The 25,337-nt window shown below is 39.8% G+C and overlaps 1 protein-coding gene and 1 long non-coding RNA gene across 2 annotated transcripts in view; one reads left to right on the top strand and one right to left on the bottom strand.

The window, feature by feature from the left end:
- The window catches only part of LOC140164776 (uncharacterized), a 406,719-nt gene that overhangs the window by 369,995 nt on the left and 11,387 nt on the right, over nt 1-25,337 (bottom strand). The gene's annotated exons all lie outside the window — the stretch shown is intronic.
- The window catches only part of LOC140164774 (protein kinase C-like), a 379,558-nt gene continuing 364,884 nt past the window's right edge, over nt 10,664-25,337 (top strand). The window contains 2 exon segments of the mRNA XM_072188144.1: nt 10,664-10,953; nt 18,745-18,776. Of these exon segments, the coding sequence (XP_072044245.1) occupies nt 10,811-10,953; nt 18,745-18,776 (175 nt within the window). The 5' untranslated portion in view covers nt 10,664-10,810.

Below are 25,337 nucleotides of genomic sequence, written 5' to 3' on the forward strand. Positions count from 1 at the left end.
ACTTTCAAAAATGGATTTACGCCCCTGGTGGTGTGTGTATGGAACCATAGACTCTGTATTCAGAGTCTATGATGGAACAGCCGAACCCCCGGGAGCAATAATTCAAGGGACCGTTCACAAACACTTGTAAGGGGGGCCTGGTGCAAAAAAATTTCATCGCGAAAATTTTTCGGGCCCCCTTTACAGACCTCAAAAATTTCAGGGCCCCCCTTTTTGACATGAAAATTATGGGTCAACCCCATTATAGAAAAGCATACGGTATAAACTCAATTTTTCCAGGAAAATTTGTGGTCATTTTTTTCAGGCCCCCCTTAGGAGGGTCAAAAATTTCAGGCCCCCCCCTTTTTTGCATCAGGGCCCTCCCTTACAAGTGTTTGTGAACGGTCCCCAATTTTGGTTGATTGGCTGCGGCTGTAGATCAGTTTTCTACATGACTTGCAAAAATGCCAAAATGTGTCTCAATCAAATTGGATTATTTTCTTATTTTGACTGGGGCAAGTGTGTGTGTGGGGGGGGCAGTCCAAGTTTGGGGGAATGCCCGTCCCCGCCTTTTTTTAATCCAACTGATCTCAAAATGTTGGCAACTTTTAGGCCTATGAATCACAAAATGAGAAAGTTGCATAGTTTTCCAAGGATGTTAGGCCTCCTATAGGCCTACATTGTTAATGTTTTCCAAGGATGTTACAGACTTAGGCCTAGAGGCCAATATCATATCACAAAATAGGTCAAGGCCAACAGGGCTCAATGGAATTTGTCGGATCTTCGTTGCAGCAAGGTAGGCTACTGGACCGCTCATTATTAAATCGAAAATTCTTGGGAATTTTCGATTTTAGAAATTGGACGTTTCTTATAGAAGTTACATGATATTGCGTAAAATTGGTGAGTTCCAAGTTTTGATAAAACAACCAATTTTGAAAACCTGTAAAATTACTAACTGTTCAGCACAAACGTATTTGGAAAATGTTATGCAGGTACATTTGTTGCGTCCTGTCCTTACTTCCACTAAATATATATAGAATATTTATGATGTTACGAAGCAATCCTTGTATTAAATAAATTGTTTGTTACGCTTGAGTGACCTTATACTATTCTTTCTTTGGCGGCAATTTTGAAGTAATTATTGAGGTGCGTGAGTTTCGTCATTTTAAATGCTGGCAGAGATGGACTTGTCATAAAACTTTAGAGAATGTTTTTCCATAGTGTCGCAGCATTTATTTATGTCCACAGTAAATTGGTAAACCCACAGCTACGCAACGGGGAGGATTAAAATTTACTGCAGAGGATCATCCTTGAAGAAGTTAATATCCTCTGTAATAATGACATTTTGGGTAAAAATTGTGGTAAAATCACACAAAAAATACGTGTTTCGAGTTAAATATCTGAAGTCATATTGAAATGTTTCACTTAATCCAATATCAATAATTATTCAGCGTTTTAAGCTCAACATCTGTGCCAAATTTGGTGTAAGATTTCTCCATTGCACAGTACGGCTGGACGATGGTGATAAAGCATCCATGTGTTACGATGCTTTTGCACTGTAAATTACACAAATGCAGTTTTCGCCCATTTTCAGTGATATCAACGTCACGCCAAAACGAATCAAGCTATTTCCATGAAAGTCACAGGATAGGTAGGAGACATGTGTACCACCATATTGCACTTATTAAAATTAGGTACAGTGTTGACTATATATTTCTAATATTTTTTTCAAACACGGTATAGATCATTCTGAGACACCCTGTATAATAAGATGCTATCTACTGATGATAGTAATACTATGATAAGATGCTATCTACTGACGATAGCAATGCTAGAATAAGATGATATCTACTGATGATAGCAATGCTAGAATAAGGTGCTACTACTCTACCGATGATAGCAGTGCTAGAATAAGATGCTATCTACTGATGATATAAATGCTAGAATAAGAGGCTATCTACTGATGATAGCAATGCTAGAATAATATGCTATCTACCGATGATAGCAATGCTAGAATAATATGCTATCTACTGATGATAGCAATACCGGAATACAATGCTATCTACTGATGATAGTAATACTAGAATAATATGCTATCTACTGATGATAGCAATACTATAATAAGAGGCTATCTACTGATGATAGCAATGCTAGAATAATATGCTATCTACTGATGATAGCAATGCTAGAATAATATGCTATCTACTGATGATATAAATGCTAGAATAAGAGGCTATCTACTGATGATAACAATGCTAGAATAATATGCTATCTACTGATGATAGCAATACTAGAATAAGATGCTATCTACTGATGATAGCAATACTAGAATAAGATGCTATCTACTGATGATAACAATGATAGAATAAGATGCTATCTACTGATGATAGCAATGCTAGAATAATATGCTATCTACTGATGATAGCAATACTAGAATAAGATGATATCTACTGATGATAACAATGCTAGAATAAGATGCTATCCTGATGACAGAAACGCTGTTATAATAATTATTTTATCTACTGATGGTAAAGTATACTAGAATAAGATGCTATCTACTGATGATAGCAATACTAGAATAAGATGTTATCTACTGATGATAGCAATGCTAGAATAAGATGCTATCTACTGATGATAGCAATGCTAGAATAATATGCTATCTACTGATGATAGCAATACTAGAATAAGATGCTATCTACTGATGATAACAATGCTAGAATAAGATGCTATCCTGATGCCAGCAACGCTGTTATAATAATTATTTTATCTACTGATGGTAAAGTATACTATAATAACCGTACGGAAATGCTTAAATATGCAAATTTTCCTTCTCGCTGTGCTCGCAACATGTATATAGACCATTAAAGGTTTGGAAATTGGGATCCCACAAATTTAGCATGTGCAAGGGGGTGGGCAAAGATTTTTTGGCGGGCCGAGAGGGGGGCAAGCGATTTTTGGCGAGCCGTTTGGTGAGCCGTTTGGAAATTGTACCCCCCCGGCTCATAATTATTGCACAGCCCCTAAGATGTTATATATTGATGATAGCAATGCTAGAATAAGATGCTATCTACTGATGATAGCAATGCTAGAATAAGATGCTATCTACTGATGATAGCAATGCTAGAATAATATGCTATCTACTGATGATAGCAATAGTAAAAAGATGCTATCTACTGATGATAGCAATACTAGAATAAGATGCTATCTACTGATGATAACAATGATAGAATAAGATGCTATCTACTGATGATAGCAATGCTAGAATAATATGCTATCTACTGATGATAGCAATACTAGAATAAGATGCTATCTACTGATGATAGCAATACTAGAATAAGATGTTATCTACTGATGATAGCAATACTAGAATAAGATGCTATCTACTGATGATAACAATGCTAGAATATGCTATCTACTGATGATAGCAATACTAGAATAAGATGCTATCTACTGATGATAGCAGTGCTATAATAATATGCTATCTACTGATGATAGCAATGATAGAATAAGATGCTATCTACTGATGATAGCAATGCTAGAATAATATGCTATCTACTGATGATAGCAATACTAGAATAAGATGCTATCTACTGATGATAGCAATAACAGAATAAGATGCAAGCGATTTTGGCGGACCGAGGGGGGGGCAAGCGATTTTTGGTGAGCCGTTTGGAAATTTTACCCCCACCGGCTCATAATTATTGCACAGCCCCTAAGATGCTATATATTGATGATAGCAATGCTAGAATAAGATGCTATCTACTGATGATAGCAATACTAGAATAATATGCTATCTACTGATGAAAGCAATGCTAGAATAAGATGCTATCTACTGATGATAGCAATACTAGAATAAGATGCTATCTACTGATGATAGCAATGATAGAATAAGATGCTATCTACTGATGATAGCAATGCTAGAATAATATGCTATCTACTGATGATAGCAATACTAGAATAAGATGATATCTACTGATGATAGCAATACTAGAATAAGATGCTATCTACTGATGATAGCAATGCTAGAATAAGATGATATCCTGATGACAGCAACGCTGTTATAATAATTATTTTATCTACTGAAGGTAAAGTATACTATAATAAGATGATATCTACTGATGATAGCAATACTAGAATAAGATGCTATCTACTGATGATAGCAATGCTAGAATAAGATGATATCCTGATGACAGCAACGCTGTTATAATAATTATTTTATCTACTGATGGTAAAGTATACTATAATAAGATGCTATCTACTAATGATAGCAATCATAAGATGCTGTCTACTGATGATAGCAATGCTATAATAATATGCTATATATTGATGATGACAATGCTAGAATAAGATGTTATCTACTGATTATTGCAGTGCTAGAATGAGATGCTAAACGGTTCCAAAAAAGTAAGTCCCCCCTAAGACATTTTAGTATAGTCCAAAAACGGCTTGATCAATTCTCTTGTTTTAAAGTTTGGAACATAAAATGATTAGTTATGCATCAAGTGAGCGGGTTTTTGTTGCTCCTTTTTATCATCTTCATTGCAAAATGCAACCATTTATGAAATTTTCGGCCAAAAAAAAGTTGCATTTTTCTACATAGGCTTTTTATGCTTCAATAATTGTGTTTGACAATTTTTCCCTTTAAGTGAGTAAATTTAATAAAAAAGAAGCATAATTGAATTTAATTTAAGCTTTTCCTGATTTAGGTGTCACACATTCAAAAACAGTTTTTATGGTTCAGTGAATAAATTGAAATGAATGCTGCAGCTTATTAATGTATTTCAATAATGAATAGGCCTTCCTTCATGTGAGATGGCTTCCAAGCACCGTTCCATACTGCAGTTACTGTCCGTTTTCCTATACACAATACACAGTGCTCTCACCATTGACGCGTGACCCCTACAAATGATGTATGTTGGGAGAATGGACACTTGCCTAGTTAACATCACTGTGTGAAAAATAACCAGCCAATATTTTATTTATTCTCCAAAACTTCTAGCAAATATATTTCTCTAACATGACCTAAAATTACAGCTAGGTTAGATGTTCAGAAATGGTCGTACTTTTGTAAAATATGAGTGAGGGCAAGGCATAGCTAGCCAACTCCCCGTGTTATTTGAATGGAGATTTGACCGAAAATATTGGTATCGGACCGCTCACTTCTGAAGGATGCCACAAAAAACCGGTAAAAGCTACATTTAAATTATTCTAAATAGGTTCTAGAAAATAAAGTTTTGTAACATGTCCTAAATTTTTAGCTAATTTAGGTGTTTGGAGAGGGTCGTACTTTTGTGTTTTAGGAAGGACATGTAAACGACAGATAACACCAAAAATATGAAGAAATTATTTCTAAACCGTGTTAAGTCAAAATCATTATGTTGCTCATTTTCAAGAATGCTGGTTTACAAAAAGCACGACATTGTCTGATTTCGTGAACAAAGCCACACATAACATTGTTTCCTTTCGTTTCCTTTATAATCGGTTACCCAACTGAAGCTATGAATACCAGTTTTATTGCGATATCGCACATGAAAACAGTCACTTGTGCACAACCAGAGAAGATCCGATTTAATCAGTTGAGCTGTTTCAATGAGTGTTATCTTGGTTTAATAGCTTTTAATGGGGTTAAGTCCTGCAAAGGTCGAGATGAATTCTACTGTAGACATGACTGCATCATGCTTCTCTGCTGTTGGTCCCCGCATGCTGCAGGATTTGCTGCAAAGTCCTTTAAGGTGATGTTGTCCGTCACTTGTCCGCTTGTAACAAGTTGAGTCTTGATAACGGCCATCCATATAAATGTTTTTTGAACCATTCAAGTTACAGTTGTTCCTTCCCAATAAATTTAATTACATGTAGAATGAAAAACTTGTTAAATTTACGTATTTTAATGCATACAAAAAGCCAATTTATAAAAGTGCAACTTTTGTTGATGAATAAAATTTCATAAATGGCTATATGATTACTCACTGAACCATAAAACATGTTTGAAAAGTGTGCACATTAATTCATGAACATTTTAATTTAAGTTATTTTAATAAAAACAAAAAAATATAGAAACTTTCCTTTTTGAATAATTTTCAAGTAAAAGAGGTTTGAAACCAAAAGTCATGCATAAAAAAGCTTATGTAGAAAAGTGCAGCTTTTTTGGGGCCAAAAATGTTATAAATGGCTGTATTTCTCAGTGAAGATGATAAAGGATAACAAGAAACTCCCGCTCACTTGATGCATAACTAATCAGCCTATGTTCCAAACTTTAAAACAAGAGAATTGATCAAGCAGTTTTTGGATTATACCAAAAATTCTTAGGGGGCGGGGGACTTATTTTTTTGTTATTTTTTATCTACTGATGATATCAATAATGCTAGAATAAGATGCTGTCTACTGATGATAGCAATACTATAATAAGATGCTATAGACGATTCCAATTTCACGCATTCCTACACCTCAATGGCAGCCATAGCCGCGACGGGGACCCAGCTATCTCACCTAAAATGAGAAATGATGCGGCCTTGAAGGGTATTTTAAACTGCATTCTATCGCCCGTGTTACACGTAGACAAAAGAATGATGACAGTTTACAACACAAAAGAATCTAACATCGAATTTTAAGCGGCTTTAATTCACCCAATTGGGCACTCACAGCACCTGTTTGGTGCATGCGGGGAACCAATAATGGCCGACCAAATCCTGACCATTACTTGGCTCGTTGGATTCGTCTATATATTGATGATAACAATGCTATAGATGATAGCAATGCTAGAATAAGATGCTATCTACTGATGATAGCAATACTATATAATAAAGGGCTGTACAATAATTATGAGCCCGTGGGGGAAGGTAAAATTGGGGGGGACAAGACATTTTGGCGAGCCGTAAAGGGGGGCAAGCAATTTTTGGCAAGCCGAGAGGGCAAGTGATTTTTGGCACACATTCTTGGGGCGCCTTTTAAATAAAAGGCCCTAAAAAGGCTCAGAAAAACCGTACGGAAATGCTTAAATATGCAAATTTTCCTTCTCGCTGCGCTCGCAACATGTATATAGACCATTAAAGGTTTGGAAATTGGGATCCCACAAATTTAGCATGTGCAAGGGGGTGGGCAAAGATTTTTTGGCGGGCCGAGAGGGGGGGGCAAGCGATTTTGGTGAGCCGTTTGGAAATTTTACCCCCCAGGGCTCATAATTATTGCACAGCCCCTAAGATGCTATGATAGCAATGCTAGAATAAGATGCTATCTACTGATGATAGCAATACTAGAATAAGATGCTATACTGATGATAGCAATGATAGAATAAGATGCTATCTACTGATGATAGCAATACTAGAATAAGATGCTATCTCCTGATGATAGCAATAGTAAAAAGATGCTATCTACTAATGATAGTAAAATGCTGGAATAAGATACGATCTACTGATAATACCAATACTAGAATATAATGATATCTACTGATGATAGAATTGTTAGAATTGTCAGGTATGATAGTAATGATAAAAAGGTGTTATCTGCTGATGACAGTAATGCTAGAATAAACTACTATCTATTGGTGATAATGCTAGAATAAGATGTTATCTACTGATATAGTAATGGTTAAATAAGATGCTATCTACTGATGATAGCAATTCTATAATAATATGCTGTCTACTGATGATAGCAATGCTAGAATACTATGCTATCTACTGATGATAGTAATACTCGAATAATATATCTACTGATGATAGCAATTCTATAATAAGATGCTGTCTACTGATGATAGCAATGCTAGAATACTATGCTATCTACTGATGATAGCAATTCTATAATAAGATGCTGTCTACTGATGATAGCAATGCTAGAATAAGATGCTATATATTGATGATAGCAATGCTAGAATAAGATGCTATCTACTGATGGTAGTAATACTCGAATAATATATCTACTGATGATAGCAATTCTATAATAAGATGCTGTCTACTGATGATAGCAATGCTAGAATAAGATGCTATATATTGATGATAGCAATACTAGAATAAGATGCTATCTACTGATGATAGCAATAGTAAAAAGATGCTATCTACTAACGATAGTAAAATGCTGGAATAAGATACGATCTACTGATAATACCAATACTAGAATATGATGATATCTACTGATGATAGAATTGTTAGAATTGTCAGGTATGATAGTAATGATAAAAAGGTGTTATCTGCTGATGACAGTAATGCTAGAATAAACTACTATCTATTGGTGATAATGCTAGAATAAGATGTTATCTACTGATATAGTAATGGTTAAATAAGATGCTATCTACTGATGATATCAATGCTAAAAAGGCTATCTACTGATGATAGCAATTAGCAATGCTAGAATAAGATGCTGTCTACTGATAATTGCAATGCTAGAATAAGATGCTATCTACTGTTAATTGCAATGCTAGAATAAGATGCTGTCTACTGATAATTGCAATGCTAGAATAAGATGCTATCTACTGATGATTGCAATGCTAGAATAATGATATCGATGCCAGAATAAGATGATGTCTACTGATGATAGTAATGGTAGAATAAGATGCTATATCTATACTGCTTATAGCAATGCTAGAATAAGATGCTATCTACTGATGATAGCAATGCTAGAATAAGATGCTATCTACTGATTATGGCAATACTAGAATATGATGATATCTACTGATGATAGAATTGTTAGAATAAGGTGATAGGCCCTATCTACTGATGATAGTAATGATAAAAAGGTGTTATCTGCTGATGACAGTAATGCTAGAATAAACTACTATCTATTGGTGATAATGCTAGAATAAGATGTTATCTACTGATATAGTAATGGTTAAATAAGATGCTATCTACTGATGATAGTAATACTCGAATAATATATCTACTGATGATAGCAATTCTATAATAAGATGCTATCTACTGATGATAGCAATTCTATAATAAGATGCCATCTACTGATGATAGCAATGCTATAATAAGATGATATCTACTGATGACAATTATTATATGGCCGGGAATACCGGTACTGAAATAAGATGCTATCTGCTGATGGTAGCAATACTATAAAGTAAAATGCTATCTACTGATGATTTTGCTATGGATCAAGATGCTATTTACTAATTAGAGCAATGCTAAAATAAGATGCGGTCTACTGATGATAATAATATTCGAATAAGATGCTATCTACTAATGACAGCAATACTATAGAATAAATTTCTATTTTCTGTATTTCTTTATTTCTGATTAATTTGTCCCTTTTTTTAGAAAAGCAAGTTTGAAAAGAATGAATGGGGGGCAGAGAAGGGAGAGTGTACGGGGGTTCCCCACACTTTTGAGGCACCCCCCCAAATTACGTAAATTTCCACTTTTTGCAGCAATTTTGCGCAAAATTTGTCGATTTCCCCACCCCTGAAATTGACTTTGCCCCCCCCATGCCCCCAAGCCTGGTGCCGCTACTGGAGAGAGAAAGAGGATACCAACTTCCCTATATTATACCAACTCAGGCATCTACCAATTTTGTTGGATCCCAATTTGCAAACATTGTATGCTCTACATAATTATGTGTTGCGAGCGCATCGAGCAGGAAAATTTGCATATTAAAACGTTTCCGTACTGTTTTCCTAACCTAAGCCTTTTTAGAGCGTCCCATGAATGTGGGCCAAAAATCGCTTGCCCCCCCCCCTCCCCTCTTGGCTGCCCAAAAATTGTTTGCCCCCCAGGGCTCATAATTATTACACAGCTCCTAATATCATAGTCTATAAATGGCCTATTCTTATACCAGCTTATACCATTTGGAAATAATTATTTGAAGCCTTTCCTTTCTTTTCCCATTCTTTTTCTATTAATTTTCCCCTCTTTTCTTTATTTCTTTATTCCTGATTAATTTTTAGAAAAGCAAGTTTGAAAAGAATGAAGGGACGGGGGAGGGGGGGGGGGCAGAGAAGAGAGAGTCTACGGGGGGGGCAAGGGAGGGATCAGCGGCGTAGCTGGGATTTTTTTCCAGGAGGGAAAGCCTGTATGGGGCGGGGGCCCAAATCCACCAAATTTCCCTGCACTTGGGGGGGGGGGCCCAAATAGACAATTTTTGCAAGGCTTATTGATAATAATCGTATGGTATTGCATATAACGTATGGATTCCCCATCTCTCTGCACCTCCTCTCCCCTCTCCTCTCTTTTTTTCTCTTTCTCCCTCCTTTTTCCTCTTTTTTCCTTGTACTATAGGGGGAGGGGCCCAAATAGGCAATTTTTGTCCCCCCCCCGGCAGCTACGCCACTGGGAGGGATTTGCCTCCTCATATTTTTCTTGCCACCCCAGGACCAGGTTCCCCCCCACACTTTTGAGGCAAAAACCCCAAATTACATAAATTTCAACTTTTGTGACAATTTTGCGCAAAATTTGTCAATTCCCCCCCCTAAATTCACTTTGCCCCCCCCCCCAAAAAAAAAAATCCTGGTGCCGCCACTGGAGAGAGAGAGAGGATACCAACTTCCCAACATGTACCAACTCAGGCCTCTACCAACTCACAGGCCAACTCACCAACTCAGACCTGCAACTCAGGTGAATTAAACTGCGCCACCTGTCAAGCATTAAAGTGCTGTTGAAACAGGTCCATTAGTTCGCTGGTTCCCATCATATCTCTATGGCGCTATATAACGCAATAGAAACCCAGCAGGAACCACCCATCTTCCCAGTGTATTGTTTTGGTTTTTCTCTGCCGTGTAATCCGACCGCTGTGGATATTTACTGTACACCGTATACTCGCCGTGTGAATTTTAACCCGGATACGGTGCCCAAAATCACCAGGATTTATCGCGTTTAGAGGAATTGTCAGCTAACTGTAGCTGAAAATGTCGAAAAGGGAAGAGATGAAGGGCTTTGCCCGCCAAGGAGCCGTTCGACAGAAGAATATTCACGAGATAAAATCGCATAAGTTTATCGCCCGTTTCTTCAAGCAGCCTACGTTCTGTAGCCATTGCAAGGATTTTATATGGTAAGTGCCAATTGCTATGCTAGCTACATGTAGGAATTGCTGACACTTGTTACCTGGGACCTGACTGTATTGTGTACGAGTATTAAAGTTGTGTAATTCAATAATTGATACACCTAACATGCCTGAGGTATTTATTTTATAGCCTCATATATTATTACACTATATAATATGGCCTAAAAGTAAAAGAATGATGGCACTATATAAATAAAATATAAATTTTGTTTTAAATTTGTATAAATTTAAATAGATGCACTGACCCTATAGTCCAAGTCATAGTCTGACGAACACTCCGATCGGCCATGCAATCTACATTTGTAGGGCAACGGAACCGCAACATGAACAAGCTATAATTGAAGGACTAGTTTGCGTCTGACGTCCCGCCGACCAGACCAAAAATGCCGTACTGCGCAGGTCAGCAACCAATCACACCGTGCCGTTGCCCAGACGCAAACTAGTCTTTTTTAATTTGGTCTTCAATTATAACCTGGCCCAGGGCACCCGGGGAGGGGGGCACCTGACTCCAGTCCTGGTCTGCTGCCCGGTGGGGTCACTCTCTGGCAGGGGGGACGGCCGTTACCACAAGTACAAATTACCCCCTTTCGCAGTCGATTTCAAGGACAAATCATGAAATTTTACCCCCTTTTTTACTCCAAAACAAGGACAAAATGGTACTCTGAAACACCCCTATTTTTTATATTCCGAGGACACATTTGCAATTTTGACCCTATTTCAACATTTCAAGGAAATGAATGTTTTGAATGTTTTTTTTTCAGTAATTAACAGGGCATCACAGAATTCAAGTAGTACCCCTTGCATACAAATTGGCTATTGCAAATTTTTCACCCCCCCAAGCGAATCTATGCTAAGGCTACGCATCGAAATAGAACCAAGAACAATATTGATCACCGGATGAGTACGAAGTAGGAAACCAAATTTATTCCTGTGGTTTATTTATCTGGCCAGCTGGATCGGGAGAAAATAATAAGAACCCTTTTATCAATTTCGTGGACATTTTGTGAGATAAAACACCCCTATTTTTCCAATTTCACAGACAATTTTGTCCGCGGACAAGCCCAAAAAATGACCCCTTTTTCCTCGATTTTGGTAACAATCGTGCGGTCAGTATTGCAAGTTGAGTGACCCCACCGGGGTCTGCTGGGGCTGGACCAGAATGTGTTGCGTATGATATTTATTAAAATTGTATACTGTTCACTACATGGCCTATAAATTAAATTAATTATTATATAATTTTTTTGATATGGACTTTTATATCAGCTATGAATATAAAGCCCTTTCAAAATTTCAGAAATATCAGACTGCGCATGAACTGCGCATCAACGTCCGGGTCACTTTGCAAGATGATAACGGAACCTCCTCCATTGATGCGTGTGATGGTCCACGCCTGAGTTGCTCGAGAAACACTAGCAACGAATTTGCTCGAACAACGCCCGAGTGCCGGTACTGAGATTCCCCCATGATTTTACATGCTGTTTTCACTTCACGCTAGCAGTTAAACTGGCTCATCAATACAAGTTGTCAAATGCAAGTGTTCAGAAGATATCAAGATTAGGCCTGGCATTTTGGGTAATTTTTACCCGTGTACCCAGCGCATTTTTCGGGCGGGTAACGGGTTGACCTAAAAAAAAATAATATTTTTAATATGAAAATTGATACTTTGTATTCATGTCATGAATATACTCTATTAATGATTTCAAAATGCATTCAAATTCAATGCATTTTGAAATATTAATTTTTTTTTTTTTTAATTTTGGGTACCCGGGCAGGGTATTTCCTGCCCGAGTAATGTAATCTCTGGCGGGTACTCGAAAAAAAAAAAAAAAATGCCAGCCTTAATCAAGATCCAAAAATATGAAAAATACATGTACCGGTACATGTTGGAAATCATGTGTTTCTTTACTAAAGTACCAAGTTCACCAGCATTGAAATAATGTAGCGAATCCTCAATGTTTATCTTCCAAGCAAGGAATTAAACCCATGCATGCGCTGTCCGACATTTCTGAAATTGTGAATAGGGCTTTATTTATTTAACTACCGGTACCGGGTGCATTTCTGGGCATGGGGCTAGATGCCTAAATTGACAAGGGGTATCATCCATGATCATGGACTTTCAAAAGCCAAAGGTGACATGAAAATAACAACCCTATTATTCTACATGCATACAGACCTTTCAAGCAGTGGCATAGCCAGTGGGGGCCGGGGGGGGGGGGAGTGCCTCCACTCATTGCCGTCGGTTCATCTTAGGCTGTCGGTAGGAGGCCAGTCGACTGCATATCCATCTTTACACGCTTTTCAATACCGTACGTAATAAAGGCTAACCTCTCGTGACATCATCCAAGCAGCAAGTTCATTTCCCATTGAAAAGCGTGTAAAGACGGATATGCAGTTTACCGTTCTGGTAGACAACAGACAACCGGCCTTGGCTAAAAAAATTGGGGGTCAACAACATATGATTTTGTGTGTACATGTTGAAGAAACAAAGAACATATGTCGCTCAAATACATGTACTTCAAGTCTTGGATATGACTCTTCCTTTTTGGCTGTTTATGTTAGCACAATGAAGGATATTGATTATAAATGTAAGAACACTGAAAATTTTGTCCTCACCCCCACCCCCCCACCCCCACTTTTTAGATTGATGAGGACCGCACTGGCCAAAAAAGTTGGGGTCAACAATTCACAACTTCCATCTGCCAAAAAAAATTTCATTGATATACATTTACAAGTTGTGCCCACCCCCCCCCCTCCGAAAACCTGCTTTCAAGTACATGTAGGGTTGGTCTGACATTTGTTTGTTTGTTTTATTTAGCAAAAAGTGGCATACATGTAGCTATTTGGTTGTGGCGCCAGGGAATGGATAATAATGGTGCCCCCCCAAATTCATGAAACAATTATGAGACGAGTGTGCGAAAATTTGCACAAATACCACAATGTTTTGCAGATTTCCTTTTACAAATTAAAGCATACTGCTAACAATCCAGCGTGCATTAAAATTATTATTTTGCACCTTGAGGTCCCATGCATGCACATACTTGATATTGCGCGCAATATGCAAAAAGGCCCTTGTAAAATATTGGTTATAATCAAGTGGAATTTTGGTCTAAATTGATCATTCAAATAACTATTTGTGCCAAAATGCATGAAAATTTTGAAAAACTCCTAGGAGGGGGTGCAGAATCGGTGCTGAATTGGCCGATTCAGCACCCTCCCAAGACGACGCCCAGGACACATGTCCTCCTCTAGCTAGCTACGCCACTGTTAACAAATAACTCTAAAATTCACCAAAATCTGGTTTTTAAAAATAAATTACTACTTTTTTTTCCCTTGTTTTTTTAGTAAAAATAAATACTCTTTGCCCAAAACAGCTGAATTAAGTCATGTATGTTACAATATCCATCAAACTCAGTCCACTTCTGGCCAAGAAAAATGGCTGACTTAACGTGCATGCAGGAAATTGAAAAAAAAAAACCACAAAAATCTGGGTCGGTTGCGACCGTATAAAACAAGAGGTTTTTTTTTTATCATGTCTAATGACAGTGGAAAAACCAGTCCATATTTGATTCCCCTCAACAAGTATAAAAGTCAGAGTATCAAAGTAGATCCCATTATATGATCATAGGAGATACAGTGTGGATTGTTGTACAGCAACAGGTATCAAGGTAATTAGATCAAACTTCTGGGCACTGTACTTGCATTGATCTATAATATATTGTTTAAATCACTATGGACCACATCAACCTCATCCCAATGGCATAGTTCAATAACCTCTCATAGTGCAAAATTTGACCTCATGTTGCAGAGTATGAGTTTTTGTACTCAAAATTTCAAAGGTCATTCAGTGAATGTGCAAATGTATTGGGGTGAAAGAACTGTGCCGTGATAGATGAGCATGTTGTGGATCCTAGTGAATTGAAATATGAAATCAAATGAAATGCCAGTCTGTGGATTCAGGGAGTCTGACTCTAGTCTGCCTGCAGATGTGCCTGACATTTCTGTGCTGCACAGCACTTGTTTTTTTGTTTAAAAGAAAAAATTCTGCTCTTTTCATCATTTATGCCATTCCACCTACGCTGTAATTAAATTAGTGCCTTCGGTTATTTCAGATGAAAGTTAAAATGGACAAGTAAAACAATTGTTTGAATTCACAATATATATGAAGTACAACTTAATACACTAGTTATTTCAAGAAACCAATTGGGGGGATTTATTTGACACATTCTGTCCAAAATTATTTCCCACAGTTATAATACTAGTATTTATTCCCTAAGAATAAATTCAGAAAGTAATGTTATGTTGTCAAATAATTTGTGTCATTTACATTTTTCTGTGTGTAAAATTTAAAATGAGAAACCCAGGATGAGAAACAACAATGATGTTTGTAAACCAGAGGTCCTGGGTTCAATTCGCGGGCGGGATCACTTTTCCTATTACTCGACTGCAAAACTGATAAAATTGCATCATAATGATGTTTATATTTAATTGTAAATGAAAAATTTGCAACTTGTCCTTATTTTTAGCCATACATGTACAGTGTAGGCCTACATTGTACACCAACAAGAAGAAAGAAGGCTGATTCTGCATGAAAATTAAAAAAAATATCAAAATATCAGAATAAGCCTAAGTGCTCAGCATTGCTTAGCCAAATTCAGATGGTCAAAATTAAACCTTGGAGTACAAGATAATGAATCTACCTCTATAGTAGCTTATACAGAGAGACCTAGGCCATAATTATGTAGATGTGATCAGGCAAAACAAGTAGAATGTCAGGAATATTGACTGTTTATAGCCAATTGATACTAATATTCAACTTCCTTTGTATTTTATTGTTCTGAACAACAATAGAATGGTCATATCTGTTCAAGTCTAATTCAGCAAATTGTAAAGCTATGTAATGAAATTAAAAAACTGAATTTTGATTTTGATCGACATCAGACTCATTTAGCTGGATCGCGAAGAAATCAGCTTTGTTTACCAGGTTAACAACAGCTGAAACCCAAAGCCCCAGGACCCAAAGTCACAGAATTCAAAGAGAGAAGAGAGTGATCCTGAGGTCAATCCAACCTCTGTATGTTTTTGCATGATATGTTTGTACCACACACCAAAGTATTCATTTTGAGGATCTGGGGAAATTCATGTAGATTTTCAGGTACTGACATGTATCAGTACTAAAAGTATGGTACTGTAGCTACAGATGTGCCCACAGTGAGATGTGCCTAATAACCTCTGACTTCACTTGGAGCATGAGAGTCTACTACTACTTTCATGCTTGGTGTGTAAAACCTACATGTAGACTGCTGCCCTCAGTCGTCAACCGTCTGGATTGACGACTGAGAAAACTACGTGGAAAAAAAGAATTTGGCAACAGGATTCCTGTGGCATAGAGCATCAGTTGTGTCCAAATTGACCTTTTGACCGAGTTTGTTGTTTTTAGAAGTTCAGAGCGCGATCTTGTAACAGCGGCGCGGTACAATGACAGCTGTACACGGGCGCCCAGAAGTCAGTCGGCCACGGCGCACAAGCAAAGTCGCATTGAATAGTTTTCAGAAGTCCGTCATGATATTGGCTGTAAGATAATCAGTCGTCACTACGAAGCATACACAGTACATGCGAAGTGTAGACGGCTGATTGGAATTAGTCTATGTAAAACCATAGTATTTGTGGTAAACATATAATGTGAGTATGTTCACATGACCTTACCCTCCAACTGAACCAGGCTTAAACTAGGCCCATTCAGTGATCCCAGTGAAAGTCTAAAAAATTAGAATTGTGTTTAAATTGCTTAAAAGTGAATCATAAGTCACTAAAATTGTCACCATCAGGTATGAAAATTTGGCAAAAAACTAAGAAAACGGCAGTATTGACAAAGTTGAAGCCCATTCAAATACATGAAAAAAAAATAAAAAAAAAAGACACTTTTTAGTAGCAAAATTACAGATTCATGTAAAATGTCTTACTTTGACTTCTGAGCTTTGGTATTCCATGTTGATGCTTCTTTTTTGTGGAACATGTCTAATTGTACATGCTCGCATTAAGCGCATCAACATTGAGTGCATCAGCTCAAATGTACACATATAGTGTGAATTGGCTGGCTACTGATGCTTGACTGGTGTGCCATATAGAGCTAAAGTGGAAGTAATAATATCCCAGGGTTTATGTCCATTATGACAGCTGTACATCCTGATGACAGGAATAGACCCAGCTACAAAATGTATGTCATACAATTTGTAGTTGTTTTCATATGGGTTCTTCTGTGACTTAATAATCTACCATAAGGGATCCAGGGACTGCCTTTTGAGGAGAGCGAGAGCAGTCACCCTCTACTGCTCTCCTTAAATCTCATATAGGAAATGCTCTAAATAGCTCTCCTTGAAGGCTCCAGAAGAGCTAATTAATGCTCTCCTGCTAATTCCAAAAGACACCATTTGACTTCGGGGAGGGGGGAGGCTAGAAGCCGATATATATATATATTTTATGCCAAAGGCGGCAATAGTTTTCAGCTTTTAATTTTCATGCATTATTTAATTATTGTATAGCCTACTGGATACACAGTTTGGTATGGAGAAAGTGTTTTTAGTGACTGGTAGTGGGGAATTTTTTTAGTGCTAGTGGGGAAAGTCTTGTTTTTACTCATTTAGTGGGGGGTGGGGAATTTTTTTTCCAAAAACTTCCAGTCCCAAAAGCCCCCCTCCCATGGAAGTCAAAATGGTGCATCCCTAAGGTTCTACAGCTCTAGCAAGGGTGGGCAACATGTATTAAGCAAGTATGTGCTTGTGTGAATTGCATATTTTGTATTCATCAAAAATAAGAGATACAGGTGGGGAATGTGCCACACAGACTTCTGGATGCTGACTAGGCCACATGTTCAGATTGTATTTAAGGTGGTTATGGACTCTGGAGGCATTATAAAAGTGCTCTAAGCATGTTTTAAACAGATTAATTGAGTAGAGCAAAGTACACCGATCAATATGCCTTTTGTTTGGAGTCAATCGGACATACGGTTTTCAAAATATATCAATTTATATTTTCTTTGTATCTTATTGTTTTTATCAATAATCAATAAAGTTAATGAGCTAAAATGACTGGAGAAGCTCATTAACATATATTTTTAATATTTTGCTAAAATCCATGCATAAATGTTCAGGGTACTTTTATTTTGCATAATTTTGCCCTGAAACTTGGTCAAAGTGTTTCTAATATGTTCTAATGTATTATACAGTGAAGCCGCCCCCTAATTTGCATATTTGCATAATTAATTATCATTTATGCAAATTAGCTCATTAATTATGCAAATATGCAAATTAGAGGGCGGCTTCACTATATAATACATTAGAACATATTAGAAACACTTTGACCAAGTTTCAGGGCAAAATTATGCAAAATAAAAGTACCCTGAACATTTATGCATGGATTTTAGCAAAATATTGGCAAAATTACATATTAATGAGCCTTTCCAATCCTTTTAGCTCATTAACTATATTGATTATTGACAAAACAATAGGATACAAAGAAAATATAAATTGATGTATTATGGAAACCGTATGTCCGATTTGTTCAAACAAAAGGCTTATTGATCAGTGTACTTTACCCTACTCAATTAATCTGTTTAAAACATGCTCAAAGCATTTTCTAATTTCTAGAAAATGCATCCAATACCACCTTAAGTAATACATAATATTTAAATAACCCTGAAATGAAAAAACAAGCCAAAAGAATATGTAAATCACATATTTTCTCTGAAACTAATAATTTTTTTGTTTGTGTTTTTTTTTTCAGGGGCTTTGGTAAACAAGGATTTCAGTGTCAAGGTGAGTAAACAAATGTTCTCAAGATCAAAACTTTCAAAGAAGTACAGGTCTTTTGGAGTGTTCTTGTAGGCATAGTTTTGATCCATGCTATTGGTTCAGATGTAATGATCACCAGGATTGCCAAAACTTTTCAGTAGTACCAAGGCAGTGTGAATTGGCCCACCATGCCATGGTAATGTCAAGACCTCTCACAACTTATATACATGTATGATGGAATCTACTCCTTATATTCCAGTAAAAATGCAGTTCTAATTTTGTTGGCTTAAAAAAATATTATCCTGTTTTGCCAAATGAAACCTAGCTAAATTTTAATCTTTTAGTTATTTTTAACTAGCAATAAATGTCAGTTTTAATGGTTTTGCAATTTAGGATAAAATGGACCAAAAACATGCAATTTTGCATGTTTTTGTCTAAGAATTGACCAAAAACACAAGAGTCCAGGGTTCAGTTGATGGGATTTACTTGGATGTAATTAGGGCATGTATACAGAAAAATATATCCAAACATTTTCATTCTCACTTCCCTGGAGGAAGGAAGTGATGAGAGTATATACACCAATTTAAGCAAATAAAGCAATAGTTGATCTTATTAGAGATTTTAAGATGATTATTCAATTTAGTGTGCATTGGACGGTAAATATTCATATAGGCTGATGGTTAACGTGAGATTTACTCCAACTGGCTTGTGAGGCTATTGACAAGGAAAAAAGATTAAGCTACTAGTACTACTTCCTGGTTTATGAGATAGCTCATATGGCTATCCAATAAGGGACGGCATAGGGAGTGGGATACTTTTTGTTTTAAAAGTCAAAGTCAAACATTATGCTAATTGAGTTGTTGATTTGCATAAATTAGGCATATTATTTAAAAAGAAAATTTGATTGATTGATTTTCTCATTTGAATTTTGTTAAATTTTCTAATTTTAATTTTTTTTATTCATTTTTTTTCCACTCAGACAAATACGCTCTTTATCTTTCTTATACATGTACACCCACCCACACACATTAATAAACGTTCTGTCAATACAATAATTTGATTGAAAACAAAGGAGCCATGCAGAGATAACCATAACAGGAAAATGATAACTGGGAGTTGTTTTGGGTTTTTTGAACATGTTATTAAAAGCATTAAAGAAAATATGGAAACATTTCCATTCTCAACGTCCATGGAGGAAGAGAGTGATGATAGTTGTATACACACCAATCTAAGCAATAGTTGATCTTATTAGAGATTTTAAGATGATTAAATTCAATTTATTATGCATTGGATGGTAACTTAAATGTATGATAGGCTGATGGTTAACGTGAGATTTACTCCAACTGGCTTGTGAGCCCATTGACAAGGAAAAAATGAATCGCTACTTCCTCTTGGATGAAATAGCTCATTCCAATCACACATCTCATAATTACAGTTTAAGGCTATATCCAATAACGGCAATGTTTATGTAGCCGGACATCTAAGCGTTTATGTAATGGTCCCCATTCTAATCATACACAAGATTTACGGAGTAAAGCGATATTGTCACTAACCGGCGAAGCTTCACTGTGCGCGGCAACGTAAACACTACCAGGTTAGATAACGGTGTATGACTACCTACATGCTAACCCATGCATGCATATGGCAGTGGCTAGATCAAAACTATATTCCATAATTATCCAAACCAATGTGAGTCAAATTAAACATTGTAGCCTACATAATGTTAGCATGCACAAGCAAAATCTGTATAGATTAATATAGTATCAAATTTATATATTTTTTGGGTAAAAGGGTATGGTTGCTCATCAACTTTATAGACCTTCCTGAGTATTCATTATAGCGGCTATCATTTTCTTCGGGAAGGCGGGTCCCAAATATAGGGAGGTGGGGTCATAAATTTTTGGAAAGAAAAATAGGGGGGTCATACAATTTTTGATGACCAAAATGTATGGAGTCACAAGATGACCACAGATTGTGAGTTTATTTTATTCAAAAACACTGATTTCAATACAATTTTAACTTGTTTTGAGGATAAGGTGTATCGGTGGTAGGGGTAGTCCGACGAGTAGGACCTGTTTTTTTTTTTTTACCAACTATACTTGAACTCTGAGTGATCGCTCAAGAAAGATTAACCACAAAAATCCACTAACCGCCCCTCCCGCAAAAAAATGCTTTTCAAACATTGCAGCATCGCATGCGATGAAATTAAAATGTACATTTTAAATTCATCGCGCAATGATGCGATGTTTGAAAAGCATGTAAGGACTCAGTACACCGGTCGATCTTACCGTTCCGATGTTGATTAAGATACTTCTTGCATCGATCCGAGATGCGGAAAAACCAATAGTCATTTTGTCCCACATAAATGAATAAATAACAAAAACCCCGATCCCCGAGTGGACTCACCCATTCGGTGACGTCACCTACGATAATCACCCTTATCCTCCTTGGTTTCTAGATGAGATAGACGTGTGGATTTTTCTTTACCAACGCTAAGTATCATTACTGAACCAAAGGCCGAGATATACAGTTTGTTTGTTACACTGAGGTAAAAACCAACCAGTATAGTCGCTAGGGAGATAGTTTTGACGACATTTTTCGGACTAGAAAAGTGACAAAAACGATCCAAAAACTTAGCTTGTATGTGTGTTTCCGTTCATATACGGGACACACGTTTTCAAAATGGCCGCCCTTAGGACGCCATTTTATATTTTGTTCTCACGTAAAACAACTATAACAGACTAGTAAGTTACAATAGATGTTTGTACAGTACTGTGTATACATGTATGGTGAGTGATTATCGCTATGTTTATGGTGTGCTCTATCGTTATATCTTTCAGTATGCGCGTCTGATGGCCTTGAGTTACTGCTAAGAGTTCGGTGGGTTTCGAAGGACCAGCCTGACAAATCTTCCCCAAAAGGTTTTCAGTTTTTCATCCCTTTGTATATATATTTTTATATCATACCACTACATCAGCCAGCCACTGTGCGTGTGGGTCTGTTTATTGGGCTTGAGCTTGTGTTCGGGGGTAGTGCTGTACGCTCCCGATTACTACAATGTCTAGGCCTTGTCAATCATGCCCTTCCTTGTACCAGAGTGGGACCCGCATCCACTCTGCTACTCCCACAGGGATTGCTCTAAATCAAATAAGTGTGCTTCCTTTTGCATAGGCTTATCGGACATCCACTTCGAGGATTTAGAAAGTAGCGCTCGTTTAGGTCTTCGACACAGACAGAAGAAGACTAAGAAACAGAAGCCTACAGGTAAGATTGATATGGTAGGTACTAGCGAGGCCGGCAAGGGCCACGCTAAGGTAACCTCTGGGGCTCCGGTCCCGGGCAAGCAGGCGGACCCTCCGGGGACTGCTAGCGAGCCCGAAGGCCTAGCAGCCAGCGAAAGCACTGACTTAACGTCTAAGCTAGTAGCAGGCAGCAGGGCGGTACTTGCCCTAACAGGCGAGTACCAGTCTACCAGTGAGATCTCTAGCGAGCTTCTTGCAGGTGGACACCCGTCTATTGCTGGCTTAACGAAGCGGGTCTAGCACCATGAAGTAGCGGCGACGGACAGTATGCCAAGGGTACCCGGGCTTGCCTGGGTTGAATCCTAGCATACAGCGTGCAGCGGACTTGCCTCGGCCGGTCTGTAGCACGCAGCGTGCCAGTGGAACCCGGGCTTGCCTGGGTTGATCCACGACACGCAGCACGCCTTTCGTTCCCGCAAGGGTCGAATGGCGTGCATGGGTTTAGCAGAGACGATACCGGGGCTAACGCTCCAGGTGTAGTCTTAGCAGAACCAACTGGGTTGTCACACGGCAGCGTTCCATGGTGGGACCGCCGAAAGTGATTCCCTGGGCCTTGGAATGGCTGCCGGCTGTCCTCCGGGACTGGCTAGCGGCTATACGGGGAGTTGGGCTCGCAGTCTCTCACGGGACAGCGACCCAAGTGCAAACAGTGGCAGCTACCGAGTCGAAGCTACGGCTTGACTTCAGTGGTAGCCACTATGCACGCGCCCATAGCTGCCGTGAGTGGTCCGCCACACACAGCGACCTTGGGCAAGGCTCAAGAGGTTAGGGTAGGTAGTTTGAACAGCCTGGCTGATCAACAACCCACTTATGTCCTCGAGAGCCAGCAGAGCGTGGGTGATCCATTACAGTCAATGGGTCAATTACCCTCTTATGATCGATCACTATCTATTCAGCGGAGCATGGCTCCATTGATTGATACTGCCTATTCAGGTAGCGAGGTGACTGATCGAGGGTATACACGCTCAGCTACCCGTGATACTAGGCAAGCTCCTTTTAGCCAAGGGACAGCCAGTATAGCGGGGTACCCATACACTGCGGCTTGATCCTCTAGCGGGAACGCTGTGAGGCATGGGTACAGTGGTGCGCAGCCGGAGCCCTACCGGGCACCTACGCTACAACCACGCAGGTACCGCAGTACTGCGTCCTGGTTACCACAGTCTCTGTGGCAACAGGGGGAGGCGGTACTGGTACTGCCGTTCCATGGGGTTTCCCTGGTGGCGGATCCTTTCAGGGTCAGCTACCAACAGGGGAGGCCCCGTGGTATCCGCCGCAGGGTGGTTTCTTCCACGGTGTTCCACCGTGGCAAGTGCCGCCTAGCGTTGGGCAGGCAGTACCACCAGTTGTTACCCAACCGGCGGCGAGTGGCTAACCCTGATACAGCTCAGGGTAGGCCGCACACTGCTATGGCTAGAGGCGACAGCAGCGAGGCGTCTGCGGATCCCGGGTGCTATAGCTAGCATCTCGGGGTCTAGCGGAGTACTCCCTCTTCTGCTGGTGTTCAGTTGGCTAGCCACACGGTGGCGACACCTCCCTGTCCACCTTCAGATGCCCCGTCGTCAGATCTCTTCCTCATCAGAGAGTGAGTCAGAGTCTGAAGGCGAGGGAAAGGAGTCGGAAGATGAAACCAGTAGCGACTCACAGTCTGATGAGACTGTGCAGCTAGCTTCAGGTATCCTTCCCCGCTTCCCGTGAGGAACTCGCTAGCAATGGTCTGCCTGCGGACACCGCTGAGGTGATGAGCCGTGTGGCCCAAGGTTTGGGCCTGGCTTTCTCTCAGGAGGAGTCCGTTCAGGAGGACCAGGGCATCTTTCAGTAGGATGCCCAGCTAGCGCGTCCACACATGGGTCGCCCGCACTTGCATTCCCGGCGGACCTCAAGCGTAGGGTTCGTAGGGCTGGCAGGCTCGCCGGAGCTTCGACGCCGCGTGCTTGCACGCTTCCACTGCGTGTTTCGCGGGAGGACTACTGAAACCTACCTCAGGGTCCCTGACATGGATCCAGGCGTTGCCAGCGCCTGCCGCTGGCGGCCAAGGCGCGCGGGTCGTTCTCCCCAGTGGGAGGAGGAGCTAAAGCTCATCGATAAGCGAGCACGCCGCTTATCAGAGTCTCTAGCGTCGCTACCACGCTTGCCGAGCACCTCGGTAGGAAGGTAGCGAACGACCACGGGCAACGTCGGAACTCTTCCATGAGGTTAATCTGTTAGCGGTGCTAACAGCTAACCTCAACGAGAGTTCTATGGGCCTAGCCCATAGGATGTCATCTCGCCGCCGGGAGAATGCCTGTCTGTCCCTCCAGTCAACTTACGGCTCCGACTTTGCTGATGCAATGAAGAAGTCAGACTCGGTGGGACAGGGGCTACTCTTTGGACAGGCCTTTGCGCTACGGTTGAGGACCGGGCAAAGAAGGCCACCAATGAGAGCACTCTGAAGAAGTCGGAGGCTGCCCTGACCAAGGGGGAGGGCAGTACGGCGAAGAAGGAGCACACGGAGAAGAAGTCTTCTAAGCGTTCTTCAGCGCCAGCTCCGGCTTCAGCAGGACGCGCACCACAGACTACACCCGAGCCCGAGGCTACTCCAGCACCTCCCAAAAAAAAACTGGGAAGCGCAAGAGTAGTGCTGGACCGTATGGCAAGCCCCTAAGAAGAGCCGTTCTTCTAAGGGTGGCAAACCAGATCGGTCCTGAGGGCACGGGCGGTCGACAGTCCATGCCGGCAGGCCTTGGACTTCCACAGGGATTCCCCTGTGGGCGGCCGCTGTGCATTACACGCCCAGAGATGGCATGCCATCTCACCGGGCGCCTGGGTATTGTCAGTGGTCAGTGGGGGTTACAGGCTGGAATTTACCAGCCACCCTCGTGCGCCTGCTGCGATTCAGAGGTCCACGGTAGTGCCGCCAGACGGCCCCCAGCGTCGGGCACTACTGTCAGAGGTCACTCAGCTTCTCACGAAGCAAGCGATTGTCCCGGTCTCCCCCCCTTTCACCAAGGGGTTTTGGAGCACTTTTTTTCTGGCTCCAAAGAAGACCGGCGACTGGAGGCCCATTCTGAACCTCAAGCCGTTGAGCGAGTTCATCAGGCCCAAGAGGTTCAGAATGGAGACTCTCGCCGGTGCTAGCCTGCCCCATCAAGGGTATGTGGGCGGCATCGCTAGATCTCTCGGACGCATATCTGCATGTTCGATCGCACCTCAAGATCAGAGGTTTTTACGCTTCAAGGTACAGGGTCAAACTTACCTGTTTCGATGCCTGCCATTCGGCTTGTCCACCTCCCCAGAGTGTTTACAC

The sequence above is a fragment of the Amphiura filiformis genome, chromosome 11 (assembly GCF_039555335.1).
Source record: "Amphiura filiformis chromosome 11, Afil_fr2py, whole genome shotgun sequence".
NCBI lineage: Eukaryota > Metazoa > Echinodermata > Ophiuroidea > Amphilepidida > Amphiuridae > Amphiura > Amphiura filiformis.